Raw genomic sequence first — 16,292 nt, 5'->3', positions numbered from 1 at the left:
ATGTTAAATGCTTACGTCAAAATGACGCCGACCAGCGGATTCCGTTGCTTCCGTTAAAATTTTCAATGTTTCCCTATGGTAGCGGATTCCGTTGCTAAGTGCTTAACAACGGAATCCGCTGCTGGATTCCGCTAATTTCTACTGAGCATGCCCAGAATGAAAAAAAATGAAAAAAGAAAAAAAACAGAGCCGACAGATTCCGTTAGACAGACGCCTAACGGACGCCAAACGGATGCAACGGTCCGTTATTTAACAGGAATCAGCTAACGGATTCCTGTGAAATAACGGATCCGTTGCATCCATTGACACCACAAAAATAATGGATGCGTCAAAACGACGCAGCAACGGACCCAGCGGATTTCGCCCAAAGCAAGTGTGAAACTAGCCTAAAGCGGGCTTTACACGCTACGACATCGCTAATGCGGAGTCGTTGGGGTCACGGAATTCGTGACGCACATCCGGCCGCATTAGCGATGCCGTTGCGTGTGACATCGATTAGCGATTTTGCATCGTTGCAAAACAGTGAAAAATCGCTAATCGGCGACACGGGGGTCCATTCCCAATTATCGTTACTTCAGCAGTAATGAGGTTGTTCCTCGTTCCTGCGGCAGCACACATCGCTGCGTGTGACGCCGCAGGAGCGAGGAAGCTCTCCCTACCTGCTTCCCGTGGGCGGGATGTTCCGGCCACTCATCTCCGCCCCTCCGCTGCGATTGGGCGGCGGTTCAGTGACGTTTCAGTGACGTCGCTGTGACGCCGCATGGACCGCCCCCTTAGAAAGGAGGCGGTTCGCCCGTCACAGCGACGTCGCCGGACAGGTAAGTATGTGTGACGGCTCTGGGCGATGTTGTGCGGCACGGGCAGCGATATGCCCGTGTCGCGCAACAGATGGGGGCGGGTACCCACACTAGCGATATCGGGACCGATATCGCAGTGTGTAAAGTAGCCTTTAGACACTTTCTTGACGTTAAAGTTTTGATAAATCTGCCCCATAGGGCCTTCTAGATATATACAGGGACTTATTGCCAAAAGTGTTGTCACCCTTGAAATTGTTCCAGAAAATTAGAAATATTACACATGTTTTGTTATACACATACTTATTTCCTTTGTGTTTATTGAAATAACACAAAAAAACACAGAGAAACAAAGGCAAATTGGACATAATTTCACACAAAACCTTAAGAATGGGCCAGACATATTGTTGGCACCTTTCCAAAATTGTGGGTAAACAACTTTGTTTCTAGCATGTGATGCTCATTCAAACTCACCTGTGGCAAGAAACAGATTATTATTATGATTATTATTATGAAAATCACACCTGAAACCAAAAACAAAGAGGAGAAGTCGATTCAATCTTTGCATTGCATGTCTGTGTACCAGACTAAGGGGTACTTTGCACGTTGCGACATAGCTACTGCGATCTCGTCGGGGTCAAATCAAAAGTGACGCACATTCGGCGCCGGTAACGACGTCGCAACGTGTAAAGCCTAGAAGCACCGACAAACGATCGCAAAAGCGTCGAAAATCGGTGATCTGTGTAGTGTCGGTAAGCATGGAGAACAGAAAGAGGAGAAGAGAACTGTCTGAGGACTTGAGAACCAAAATTATTGAAAAATATCAAAAATCTCAAGGTTACAAGTCCATCTCCAGAGAGCTTGATGTCCTTTTGTCCATGGTACGCAACATAATCAAAAAGTTTACAACCCATGGCTCTGCACATTATCTCTCTGGATGTGGACAGCAAACAAAAATTGATCTAAGGTTGCAGTGCAGAATAGTCCAGATCGTGGATAAGCTGCCCCAATCAACTTCCAAAGAAATTCAAGCTGTCCTGCAGGTTCAGGGTGCATCTGCGTCAGCGCAAACTATCCGTCCACATTTGAATGAAAAGCTATGGAATAGACCCAGGAGGACCCCACTACTGACACAGACAAATAAAAAAAACTAGACTGTAGTTTGCAAAAATGTACTTGAGTAACCAAAATCCTTCTGGGAACGCATCTTGTAGACAGATGAGACCAAGATAGAGCTTTTTGGGAAGCACATAATTTTACTGTTTACCAAAAACTGAATGAGGGCTACAAAAAAAAGAACACAGTACCTACAGTCAAATATGATGGAGGCTCAAAGATGTTATGGGTTTTTTTGCTGCCTTTGGCACTTGGTGTCTTGACTTTGTGCCAGGTATCATGAAGTCTGAAGATTACGAAAGGATTTTGAGTGGCAATGTAGTGCCCAGTGTCAGAAAACTGGGATTGTGTCCTAAGTCATGGGTCCTCCAGCAGGACAATGACCCCAAACATACTTCAAGAAGCCCCCAGAAATGGATGGAAACAAAGCGCTGGAGAGTTCTGAAGTGGCAGCAATGAGTCTAGATCTAAGGCGGGCTTTGCACGCTGCGACATCGGTAACAATGTGTTACCGATGCTGCAGCGATAGTCCCGCCCCCGTCGCACGTGCAATATCTAGTGAAAGCTGCCGTAGCGATGATTATCGCTACGGCAGTTTCACACGCACTTACCTGCTGTGCGACGTCCCTCTGGCCGGCGACCCGCCTCCTTCCTAAGGGGGCGGGTCGTGCGGCGTCACAGCGACGTCACACGGCAGGCGGCCAATTGAAGTGGAGGGGCGGAGATGAGCAGGATGTAAACATCCCGCCCACCTCCGTCCTTCTCATTGCAGCCGGCGGCAGGTAAGGTGAAGTTCCTCGCTCCTGCGGCTTTATACACAGCGATGTGCGCTGCCGCAGGAGCGAGGAACAACATCGCACCTGTCGCTGCACCGGCATTATGGAAATGTCGGAGGCTGCAGCGATGATACGATAACGACGCTTTTGCGCTCGTTCATCGTATCAAAATGGTTTTACACGTTGCGATATCGACTGCGACGCCGGATGTGCGTCACTTTCGATTTGACCCCATCGACATCGCACGTGCAATGTCGCAACGTGCAAAGCCGCCCTAAGTCCCATTGATCACCTGTGGAGAGATCTTAGAATTGCTATTGGGAGAAGACTCCTTCACATATGAGAGACCTGGAGCAATTTATAGAGAAGAGTTCAAAATTCCACCTGAAAGATGTAAGAAACTTGTGGACGGTTATAGGAAGCGACTGATTGCGGTTATTTATTCCAATAGGTGTGCAACCAAATATTAAGTTGTTGGTTCCGAGAATTTTGACCAGCCCGTTGTTAGGGTTTTGGGTGAAATTATGTCCAGTTTGCCTTATTTTCTCTGTTTTTTTTGTGTTGTTCTTATACACACAAAGGAAATAAACATGTCTATAAAAAACCGTGTAATCACAACAATTTTCTGAGAGAAATCTTTCATTTTCTGGAACAATTTCAAGGGAGCCAACACTTTCAACCATGACTGTATATCTTGAGGTTTGTGGCTCTGCTCTTTAAAACTTTCAACAATGCCCATATCTAGTAGCTTACACTTAGTAGATCATCTAATAGACTCAATATTTAAAAAAGTCTGACCACATTTTCCTCTTAAACAGGTGCACATGACATAATGTACAAGTCGGCGAACAATGTGTGTCAACACGAGGAGCCAAGAGTAAGACAAAGTGCTAACTCTTCTCCAAACTATGCCTATCACACCAACAATGAAGAGTGTGCAAGATCATCACCGGTGGGTCACGCTCCACCTCTCGTTAATGGATCTGGATCTGCTTCTCCACCACAAACCCAAGCTGTATCATTGAATTTACAAAGTGAGTAAAAAAATTGATTACCAATTCATCTTCTGGATAATCTCCTTTATTGTCTTTCATAATTAAAAAAAACCCAAAACATTATTAAGGATAGGACATGATGGACTTCAGTGGCATGATGGGTGTTTGAGGAGGTTTACTTTAGCCGGGTACCCTGATTTTCTCCCATTGACAGGTTAAATTGCCCCATTATGAAATTGGACCATTTGTAAGGGTATAAGATTGTGTGCTCCATAGTTGATAAAGACTGATGGTGTACCATGGGTTGCAAGTCAAGGATTTTGTGGCCTTGAGCCTGTGAACTGTTAGCATGTCCTGCGTCCCTTGCACTAATCCAGTATCGAACCCCTTTTATTTCCCAAGCACATGCATTGTAATTTAGGAAAAATACTCATGTAATAATAGTTTGTAATTTGACCTACAATTTAAAAAATTAAAAGTTATACAATGTTATATATTTCTTTATTCAATGATTTTATTATTCTAGCCCTAACCCTACATCTAACCCGAGCTCTAACCCTAACCCTAAACCAATTCAAAACTCTAATTAGGGTACGTGCCCACGATCACGACTCACTGCGCCCTGGACGCAGCGGGTCCTGACCTGAGGGGCCGCGAGTCTCCTCCACAGGAGAAGGCAGGAGACCGCAGCTGCTCGTACCCACGATCAGGGTTCAGTGAGCTGCGGTCTCTTGCTGTGTTCTCCCTACGGAAGATACATGCGAATCTGCATCCGCAGCAAACAATTGACATGCTGTGGCTGGGAAAGCCGCACCGCAGGTCAGTTTTTGCTGAGGAAAAAAGAAGCACAGTGGGTTCTGGATTTCAAGAAATCCCTTCCACTCTTCTTGTACTGTACAATGCAGCATTTTGGATGCAGCGAAAACACTCTACATCCAAAACGCTGCAAACACTGATCGTGGGCACACACCCTAAAGGCCCCGTTACATGCAGCGACGTATCTAACAATATATCGCCGGGTCACGGATTCCGTGACGCACATCCGGCATCGTTAGCAATGTTGTTGCATGTGACACCAACGAATGACCGTTAATGATGGAAAATACTCACCAAATCATCCATCATTGACACGTCGTTCGTTTTCAAAAAATCGTTGATTGTTGAGGTCACAGGTTGTTCGTCATTCCCGAGGCAGCACACATCGCTACGTGTGACACCTCGGGAACGACGAACTTCAGCTTACCTGCGTCCTCCGGCAATGAGGAAGGAAGGAGGTGGGCGGGATGTTACGGCCACTCATCTCCGCCCCTCCGCTTCTATTGGGCGGCCACTTAGTGACGCCGCTGTGACACCACACGAATCGCCTCCTTAGAAAGGAGGCGGTTCACCGGCAACAGCGACGTTGCTAGTCAGGTAAGTACGTGTGACGGCTCCGAACGATATTGTGCGCCATGGGCAGCGATATGCCCGTGACGCACAAACGACGGGGGCGGGTGCTTTCACCAGCGATATCGCTAGCGATATCGCTGCGTGTAACACCCCCCTTACAGTTAGAAAAAGTCTAAAAATATAAATACAAGTGAAATATATCTTTGTACCGTGTTAGCCAGTAGAGATAAAAAAAATTGTTTAAAAGAACAGAGAGTCCTCAGTGGTTGATACCTTTTAATGGCTAACTGAAAAGATGGTAATAATTGCAAGCTTTCGAGACTACTCAGGTCTCTTCATCAGGCATGGTATAACACAAAATCTGAAGAGTCACGTATTTATACACAACAGGACATCAGTATTTATGGCTAGAACAGCTTGTCCCCCTGCCATAGAGATAGTTCTGTTTCATATAACTTGTTCTTTTTTTTTTTTTTTTACTGCACTATTCTAAGTCCTGTTGTGTATAAATATGTGACTCTTCAGATTTTGTGTTATACCATGCCTGATGAAGAGACCTGAGTAGTCTCGAAAGCTTGCAATTATTACCATCTTTTCAGTTAGCCATTAAAAGGTATCAACCACTGAGGACTCTCTGTTCTTTTAAACAATTTTTTTTAAAAATATAAAGGCATTTCTTACTAATGAAGGATGATGCCATCTTCATTAATTATCTGCTCATCTTCTGTCATCTTGGTTGGTGCTTATGCAGAGTGCAGCAGTGGAGATGAGTTTTCATTGACTGCTGCGCTCTGCATAAAGCAACTGAGATAACAAAGCTCACTTCATTATACTGAACTTTGTCATTTTCAATCGCTGCCTATGCAGACCGCAGCAACCAAGGACAAACTCATCTCACTCACTGAGCCACTCCAAAAGGAATAGCTTTTGCATGTTACCTATCAATTGACAGGCAAGCCTGCATGGGGGAGGATTTGGTGGGTAATATTTTGTAGTCACATAGACTTTGCTGCCTGTAGCCCCCAATAGCACATGCTACACCACTGCATAGACTGATGTGAATGATGAACCAGTTGGAATCAGTTGACTGTGACTATAACTAGGTTTGACCTTAGCTGGTCATTCATAGGGATTACTATTTATTATTATTATTATTTATTATTATATTATTATAGCGCCATTTATTCCATGGCGCTTTACAAGTGAAAGAGGGTATACGTACAACAATCATTAACAGTACAAGACAGACTGGTATAGGAGGAGAGAGGACCCTGCCCGCGAGGGCTCACAGTCTACAGGGAATGGGTGATGGCACAATAGGTGAGGACAGAGCTGGTTGTGCAGTGGTCTACTGGACTGAGGGCTATTGTAGGTTGTAGGCTTGTTGGAAGAGGTGGGTCTTGAGGTTCCTCTTGAAGCTTTCCACGGTAGTGGAGAGTCTGATGTGCTGAGGTAGAGCGTTCCAGAGTATGGGGGATGCTCGGGAGAAATCTTGTACACGATTGTGGGAAGAGGAGATAAGAGAGGAGCAGAGAAGGAGATCTTGTGAGGATCTAAGGTTGCATGCAGGTAGGTACTGGGAGACTAGGTCACAGATGTAGGGAGGAGACAGGTTGTGCATGGCTTTGTATGTCATGGTTAATGTTTTGAACTGGAGTCGTAGGGCGATGGGAAGCCAGTGAAGGGATTGGCAGAGTGGCAAGGCTAGGGAGTAGCGAGGGGAGAGGTGGATTAAGCGGGCTGCAGAGTTTAGGATAGATTGGAGGGGTGCAAGAGTGTTGGAAGGTAGGCCAGAGAGCAGGAGGTTGCAGTAGTCGAGGCGGGAGATGATGAGGGCATGCACTAATGTTTTTGCAGATTCTTGGTTAAGGAAAGCACGGATCCGGGAGATATTTTTGAGTTGTAATCGGCATGAGTTGAAGAGGGCTTGGATGTGTGGCTTGAAGGATAGAGCAGAGTCGAGGGTCACTCCAAGGCAACGAGCTTGTGAGACTGGGGTGAGTGAGCAACCATCGAGTTTGATGGAAAGGCTTGTTGGAGGAGATGAGTGAGGAGGAGGAAAGACAATAAACTCTGTTTTGTCCATGTTAAGTTTAAGGAATCGTGCAGAGAAGAAGGATGAAATAGCAGAGAGACATTGTGGTATTTTGGTTAGTAGAGAGGTAATGTCAGGTCCAGAGAGGTAGATCTGTGTGTCATCGGCATAGAGATGATACTGGAAGCCGTGGGACTCTATGAGCTGTCCCAGGCCGAAGGTGTAGATGGAGAACAGCAGGGGTCCAAGAACTGAGCCTTGAGGGACACCGACAGATAGGGGGCGAGATGAGGAAGTGGTGTGAGAATGGGAGACGCTGAAAGTTCGGTCGGTTAGGTATGAGGAGATCCAAGATAGGGCCAAGTCTGTGATGCCCAGAGATGAGAGAATCTGTAGTAGGAGGGAATGGTCTACTGTGTCGAAGGCAGAGGACAGGTCCAGGAGGAGGAGGATAGAGTAGTGTCGCTTGGCTTTGGCGGTTAGTAGATCATTGGTGACTTTGGTTAGGGCAGTTTCGGTAGAATGATGTGGTCGGAAGCCAGATTGAAGCCGGTCAAAGAGGGAGCAGGAGGAGAGGTATGAGGACAATTCAAGATGGACATGCTGTTCCAGTAGTTTTGAGGCGTAGGGGAGAAGGGATATGGGGCGATAGTTTGACACAGAGGATGGGTCAAGGGAGGGCTTTTTGAGGATGGGTGTAATGCTTTCATCCCGAACAAGAGGCAAGATTGCCTTGAAAGGTGTAGAAATTTACCATTTAACCTTTACTGGAGTCTTGTATTTGGCTTCTTCACGGCAGCATAGAGGAACCACACACTATCTTTCTACCCATTCATAGGGAATGTGATGGGACAAAATTGGCTAGCAAAAAATGTCAATGCCGATAAGCAACCTATCACCAGACTCCAATGGGACCACATATGACAATTGGCGACACATGGACAAAGCTCAGCACTTCCTCGGTGGACTATGGCCACTTGATTTTGTTTCAAAATTCTGCGACCATTGACCTTCGTGGGTTGATGGGAGTTTCATCTTCCCCATGGTCTTGCCCACAGAAGCTAATAATTGATTTTGGGTGCTTTAGCTTCTAAGAGGATATCAATTCTCACACAAAATGTCTCTTCTATACCTTCTCGTATGTATTTGATTTCATACAAAGGCTTTTGCATGAATCTCAATTTTGACTGTGACATTAATTGAATTTGCTAATTCCATGACAATGTTCACCATCAGGGAGAATGCCGCCCATCACATCCTGGGAAGTTACGGTATATTATCGAGGAAAGGAAGTCCTAAAACAGAATGTGTCCACCAAAAAGTTGTTTATCTTGAGAGATGTTGGCGAAGTCCAGATGGAACAAGCAGACACTATCCAATTCCCGTCAACAGATGTGCTTGTGGATAACGTGCAGATTAAGGCCACTAACGAAATTTGTAATTATGTTGAAAAAGGCCTTTGCCTAGAAGTCGATCCTGACAATTACAAGGTTTATGCTACAAGAAAGGGAAGATCAAGAGTTTATTGGAGCCTGTCGGAAAGCGTAAAACCCAAAGAAATGGCTTCACAGGCCATGAAGTTGATCAGAGATGACCGAACAGAGATATTTGACTTCAGTCAGTTTTGGGAAGGTAAGAGTTCTGACGAGAAAACATCTAGGGAATAAGTAGGTTTTACACATATATTATACGCTTTCCTTTTCTTAGCACAATACTCAAGGCGGTAGGGAGATACAATTTCTTATTCAGCACTGTAATACTCAAGGTTTGGTTCTCCATCTAAAAGGTAGTGTACCAAAAAATGGAGCGTTGGATTAAAGAGAACCAACCACCAGGATTTTTCAATATGAGAGAAAGGCAGGGCCATACTGGCACTAAGATGCTGAATCCAGACATACCCGTTATAGAAAGATCGGATGCTTGGTTGCAGAAATATCTTTAATCAAAGTTGCATAAATGCACTGCACTTTGAATCCGTGCAACGGAGGCGGGATTTGTGGGTCAAGTCCTCGCTGTAAAGTCCTCCTCTAGCATCCTCTATGATATGCCCCCTTTTCTTTATTTGATTATTGCGCCGTGCCGAAATTGTTGTTGTGGATGGCACGTGCGCATTGACACAGGGATTCTGTCTTCACCAAAATGGCGCCAGAATCAGCGCATGCGCAAATCGCGAATGCCGGCACCATTTTATTGAAGACACTGCAGGGAAGATTATGAGTGGCAAAGGCACATGGGCAGATGTAAAAAAATTGTCTCTCCAGAGAGGAAGGAGACGAACTCTAGTGCCACCTAATGGAAGTAGCAATCCTAAAAGTCAAAAGTGGCCCTTTAACGAGCCTTTTCCAGACTGGTTTGTCAGGTCTCCTCAAGGAGAAACGTTTTCTCCTTAGACCACGATGTAAAAAAAAAAAAAAAAAATCTGCACATGCGCCAGTGCCTCTCATGGTCTTCACCGCAGTGTCTTCAATAAAATGACGCCGGAGATCGCGGCTCGCTCATGCGCGGACTCCGGAACCATTTTAATAAAGACATCATCACTGTGTCAATGCACACGTGCCACCAACAACAATGGCGGCGCAGTGCAATAATCAAATAAAGTAAAGGGGGCACATCATAGAGGAAGCTCGAGGAGGACTTTACAGCCAGGAGTCAACCCACAAAGTTCACACCCGTAGCCTAGGTGAACGACCATCATTGCTATCTAGCAAAGGTGCACAGCGTTACAAGCTTTTTTATATTGAGCTTGTAATTATTGTGTTGAAGAAGACCAGGATCACTGGAGTGCGCTGTTATCTCCTAATACTGGCCAGCTTTAATGCTGAATTTACAAGCTAGACAGCAGTGGTGGTCGGTCACCAAGGCAAGGAGTTATAAACAAGAAGAAAAATCTCAAGAATGTTTGCAAATTTTAATTCAATCAAAACCTATGACGTACCCACATGTTATGGTTGGGAAGAAGTTCCTGACCTATGATATATGGGTACATCATGGCAATATTGAAGGGCACAGAAGCTGGGAGCTCAGCTTATATGACAGCCGAGACCTGGATCTCACAGACTATATAACACCCTAAAAGCTGTTATCGATCGCAACATTTAGGAGGCTGGGAGAGGGAGCTTACGCTCCCATCCAATCGGCGCCAAATGACGTCATTGTAAGTGCCAAACGTTGCTATGACAACCTCTAGGTCAGCCAGTTACAGCAAGCCTGTTAGACCATGCCAGGACATGACATGATCTAAGAGGCTTCTCTCACTACATCACTGACAGGTATAATGCATTGCTATCCTGGTGCATGGCAATGCATTATATCAGCAACCGGAGTAATGACAATTACAGTCCCATAGAGGGACTAAATAAAAAAAGTAAAAATAAGTTTTAAAAAATTCTAAAAATATAAAAAAAAAAAATAAATCACAAAATAAAGAAAAAAAACCATTACTGATAAATACGTATATTTATGTAAAATTTAAAACAAACAAAAAAGTATACATATCTGGTGTTGCTGTCTGTCTGGAACATCCCGACCTATAAAACTGTCATACTATTTAGTATAGGAATGAACTAAAAAAAAAATGAAAAAAAAATTTTAAAAAAGGGACAAAACTATGCTTTTTCATAAAACTGCAGAACAAAAAGTGGAATAAAACGCTATCAATAAGACAAATGTCAATAAAGATGGTACTGCTGGAAACATCATCTTGACCCATAAAAAATTAAGCTACCAAATAGCAGAAAAATATTTTTTTGTAGAAAATATTTTTTATTGTGCCAAACCAACAAAACAAAAAACTATATAAATATGGTATTGCTGTAATCGAACTGACCTAAAAATAAAGCTGTCTTATTATCACTTTTACCGCACAGTGAACGGCATTAAAAAAATGATATACTGAATTTCTGTTTTTTGTTCATTTTGCCTACTAAAAATCGGAATAAAAAGTGATCAAAAGACATTATGTGCCTGAAAATGGTACAAAAAAAAAAGTCAACTCGTCTCTCAAAAAACAAGCCCTCACATGACTAAGGCAAAAAAGATTTGTATCAGACATCGGCAAATAAAAATCACAACTTTATTAAATCGGTTTAAAACATGATAAAATCAAGCATACACAGTGTAGACAGATCAGTCTACGCATTTCGGGCAAAGACTGGTAGTGTCAGGACTTCTGATCAAGCCTAAACCAGACGTCTAAGGCGGTGACAATGGATAGGGAAGTGCGTCACCGTCGATGATGTTGGGCATTGAATACCATGTTAGCACTCCCAGAAGGGGTGTGCTAACATGTTAAGAGGGCGGACTAGTCGGTGGATATAACACCCCTGCGACTAGTCCCCCGCTCATTAGCATATCATAAAGGATCTTTAGAAATACTTTTTCTAAAGATCCCTTTATCTATGCTACTAGATACATGGATGGTTAGGTAGGGATTATCAATATGTACTCAGAACTGCTCATGGTTCTGGTTGCATATTGGACTTGACAGGTTCCCTTTAAGGGCATTAATCTTAGAAGTTTGAAAAATTCGAAATTTTTTTGCCAAAGTTCTGATATTTTTACAAATAAACTGTAAAATATATTGACCTAAATTTACCATTATCCTAAAGGATAATGCTTCACAAAAAAACAATCTCAAAAACGCTGGGATCCATTGAAGCGTTCTAGAGTTATTACATCATTAAGAAACATTGGTCAGAATTGAAAAATTTGCCACTGGTCGGGAAGATGAAACCATGGTCAGGGGTGAAGGGGTAATGAACCGTAAATTGCAAAAATGCATGTTTTTATAAATACTTTCCAACAAGCCTCTATAAAGACGGAAATTACCCTTTATGGGTGATGAGAAAAATAGCTGGTGGGTGATTTACTATAATTTGCCATAAATTTTCGTAAAATAAGCCGCTATTGTCCTTTCCTGACACATTGATTTTTCATGCAAATACCCAATAAATAATTTCCTTTTCTCAATTACAAAAAAACAAAAACATTTTATCTCCAATTATATTTTCAAACAGGAAAATATAACTAATTTTGTTTCCCTTCTTCAGAGCTGAAAGGTTACAGGAACCACTTGAGGTCATCACCAGACTACACAATCTATATGGCATTCGGGGAAGAGCTGTTTGAGCCAGTCATGAAGAGACTTGTACTGGTGAAGGTGAGTGCCCATTCCGTATTACTGGTCTCCATCCATCTGTGTAAGAACCAGGTTCAGGTACAATGACATTATTCCTGTTGTTCCGTCTACATTATGATCCCTGGTAATTGACGGGACATCTTCTTCCTTGGATCTTTGGTAATTAGTGGAAGAAGATTTTTTGGAAAAAATTAGTCTACCTATCTATAGAGACCACATAACATTAAGACTGGTGCTTAAGACTTTGTAACAAGGCTGGAGTTGGGATGTAGATTAGCGCCTTTTAATATTAGGATGTATTGGACATCAGTGTTTTGTCTCGGTTCCACTTGCGTTTTGCAGGGACGAGTGCAATCTGATAAAACATCAAATGGCATTCGCACCAGTGCAAAACTATGGGGCAGTGTCCATCTGCGATTGATTTCTCATGCCATAGCGGCCTGAGAAAGGAATCACAGCATGCTGTGTTTGGCAACGAGTCTCGACTCACACGCTCCCAAAAAAATCTATGGGTGCATGTGAAACATTGTAGTGCACTCGCATGTCATCTGACCACAGTCCGATGTACGCAGAGACAGGCCACGGAAGAGATGGGGAGAAAGTGCCCCCTTCCTCTTCTCCGTAGCTGTGATCCGATCGCAAGATCGGGTCACAGTCGCACTACCATCGGCTCACGCTCGCAGCAGAGGGTCATTAGTGTACCGCTTCCGATGCTCTCGCATCAGAAGCTATGCACAAGTGGAACCGAGGCCTTAGAGTGGTTCTTCTCTCAGAGATGGAGGTAAGAAAGATGTAGGTGTTAATTGATATCAAATCAAAAACTCACAAGGAGACAACAAGCTTGATGGTTACAACTGTTTTACAAGAGGCAACCAGTTGACTTGAGCAAAACAATACTGTTGGCTTTTAAGACAATAGGTTAACACTTCAGACAATTTGCTAAAACTTGTCAGCCTGCACTTTCCATGCACTTTCCATTGTCACTCTTCAACAGTCTCCATCAAGATCTCAGCTTAAGAAACTAATCATGCCCAATTAACCTGTAGATTAACCATATATATGAAAATTAATAGTGTCACTGGTCATGACAGGTTCCCTTTAAGCAGACACTCTCAGTGTTGGTCACAACTTCTCTTGCAGAACAATTCCCAACGGATGCAATATCTTGCCGTAGCTGCGATGGCACTACCTATTTCATAGGCACAGTCCCTGACTACTAGCTGTAACAGGTGTGACACTCCTCCTCACATTCAGGCATCGGTTTCCAGACTATCTCCTTGAACCTTAGAAGATGGTGAACGTTGCTCACACTATAATAAGTCTCATTGCTACACACTAGTATGGAAATCCTCATCCATTTCAATAGGGACTTTTTCTTTCTCATGTGGACTAATGTCCTACCTCTGAGAGAAACCCAACATGACTGCAGTTCAGACTTGCTGATTATTGCCTTTTTTGCTCTTCTGTGGGCTTATCTAAACCCAATAATGGTATACTTTAATACTAATGCTTGCTGACCCCCACTGCTAGCTAACTAGGGTGCAGGCATTTTCACACCATAACCTCCTCCTGTACTTCTCTGCACTATTTATGTGTCTGATCCCTACTGTCCCTTCCTTTTACATATGAAAATCGTATCACAGGTGCGGAGATGGATGCATTAATTTCTCCATTGTCTGTCTCTGTGTATATCGGGCTGCACTCGGATTACATCAGTGCAGTCCGATGTTTCCCACACAGCTATAGACTTGTATGGGTGCGCATGATCCAAATATTGGAGCCACTTGCAGCATGCGGCAACTGTTTTATCATGCCGAATCAGCATGCCAAAGAAATTGGAGATCTGTACTGCCCCATAGTATAACACTGGTGCTTTCCAATAAAACATTGAATAACAATCAGTTAAGTTAGATGCTTATGTGAGCTAGCACTTAGCACTTAGATCCAATATTTTCTTGCTGTCCGTATTACAGACAGCATAAAGTGAACACTAGCTGCACAAAAAACATAGTTTTAAAGAACGGCCTGTGACTATGCGTCTTGGATGACTACTCCAAAGCTGATTCATGGTGGCTTCTTCCCATCCTGTTCTTCTAATCTGATGGGTCACTCCTTATACACAGAGAGACTTGTACATCTAGTGCTGTGAGGTGTGGAGAAGCTGCCGGTGACATGTCTCAAACTAGTCATCCCCGGACGGCTTTTCAAAGTTTTTTTTCTCTGATACACCACAACGTTTTCAGAGTAAATTGTAAATGGCTGCAATAATTCAGCTAGTGGCTAATTCATGCTGTCCCCGGATCGGACAGCATGAATCTCTTGTCAGGTTGGGTCCAGGTCCTGAGATTCCCACGATCGATCAAACCAAGATAGAAAGGCACTACCATGGGCGGGTAGGTGTATGGGCTAAATAGAATTTTTTTGTGTAATCGCGAGCATTCTACATGATTAGCACTCCTGCCCTTTGGTTTGGTGTCGGAACCAGTACCGCCACAGAACATAGCTAGTATAGGTTAGGAATATGTTAAAAAATAGAAAATTTCAGCTCACCCACAGATTTCTTTATCCGGATCCTGTATCAGTAGACAGTGCAAGGAGGTCGGCTCAAAGAAGCACAATTCCAGTAACAGAAACAATAGTAATTCCAGCATCACATCTCATAAATTAAAAAAACAAACAAACAATTTATTTCTTCGAATTAAAAGCCAACAAACATGTTTGTAGGACATCCAAAAAATGTTGAAATCTGCGTCTAAGCATTTCGAACCCCTGTAGTGGGGTTCGAAATGCGTAAGCCGCGGATTTTACATTTTTTTTTATGGCCTATTAACATGTTTGTTAGCTTTTAATATGAAGAAATATATATATTTTTTTTAGTTTATGAGACGTGATGCTGGAATTACTATTTTTTTGCTATAGGTATATGTTAAGTATTCACAAGACCAGTTTAGCAAGGTGATTACCCAGGGGCAAAATGTCAAAGTCCTTATTCCCTTCCCCCAATTCCGATGGACAACCTTAATTTGACATTAACCCTTTTACTTCCATAGACACCAGAAAATATAAAGTTTTCCCATTTGATTGCATTAAACCACCAATGAATTTGCACTTACCCCTTACACTAACTTAGGACAACAGGGAATTTGATGCAGAACGAGAGGGTCCTACTTAGATATTTGCCAGGACCCTATTTTGTATAAAATCGTTTCTATCAGAATGATATAAACATTGCTATATTCCTTATTTATTTGGTTGATACCCAAATGTGTTTTTCTATCTCCAATATAGCTTTTTACCCATCTTGGTTGTTTTTAATATTTATTAATTTCTTAACATTCTAGAATTCTCAGATTATCAGTGTTACATTCCCATGACCCCAACCCTTTAGCTAAAGCATATGGTAAAACATAACGATAAAAATTGTATTTACTAATGAGTGACTGGTGTTAGTAAAATTGGTCAAAATGTTATATAATATTCACTTACCAAATATGTCCATGATACAAGTCCCGGTCATCCAAAAAATGTCTCCGAATGCCAGTGAGATCTTGTCCATGTCGAGCAGAGGTCTTCTCGCAGTTCAGTGTTTTCAAGCTTTGAAAATGAACCTTGTTGCCTGAACTATATATGTTTTGTGTTAAGTTTCACTTTCCTGTTCCCGGGTTAGGATCATCCTCTTTACTTCTTCCCCTACATGTTTCCCAGTATAACAGTTTAAAGGGTTGGACTTTGAGATGTGTCAAGAAAGATCGTAATGATATTATTTTGCTGTGTAGGGAGATTTTCTAAATTTTTTTTATAAATTATCAGAATTTGTAATTCCTGGAGAAGTTACCTATAATAATTAATCAAAAGTTTATCACAAATCGAGTTAAAAATAAAAATAATAATAATACACCAAATTGTATTAAATCTAGCTATTCAGTTTTAATAGAAGGATGGAACATAAAAATTGGCTGAGTATAAACTTGTAAAAATTTCTGCTATGTTTTAGATTTTATAGCATATTAAATATTATATTTTACATGATATTTATTTATATCTACTTTA

At 42.5% G+C, this 16,292-nt stretch overlaps 1 protein-coding gene across 1 annotated transcript in view; it reads left to right on the top strand.

The window, feature by feature from the left end:
• Nucleotides 1-16,292, top strand: part of IRF7 (interferon regulatory factor 7) — a 50,430-nt gene that overhangs the window by 28,304 nt on the left and 5,834 nt on the right. Inside the window, exons 9-11 of the mRNA XM_075326852.1 lie at nucleotides 3,505-3,720; nucleotides 8,342-8,737; nucleotides 12,154-12,263. Coding sequence (XP_075182967.1) covers nucleotides 3,505-3,720; nucleotides 8,342-8,737; nucleotides 12,154-12,263 — 722 coding nt within the window. The remainder of the gene's footprint in view (nucleotides 1-3,504; nucleotides 3,721-8,341; nucleotides 8,738-12,153; nucleotides 12,264-16,292) is intronic.

The sequence above is a fragment of the Anomaloglossus baeobatrachus genome, chromosome 10 (genome assembly GCF_048569485.1).
Source record: "Anomaloglossus baeobatrachus isolate aAnoBae1 chromosome 10, aAnoBae1.hap1, whole genome shotgun sequence".
Classification (NCBI taxonomy): domain Eukaryota; kingdom Metazoa; phylum Chordata; class Amphibia; order Anura; family Aromobatidae; genus Anomaloglossus; species Anomaloglossus baeobatrachus.
This window is presented reverse-complemented; position numbering and strand designations above follow the sequence as displayed.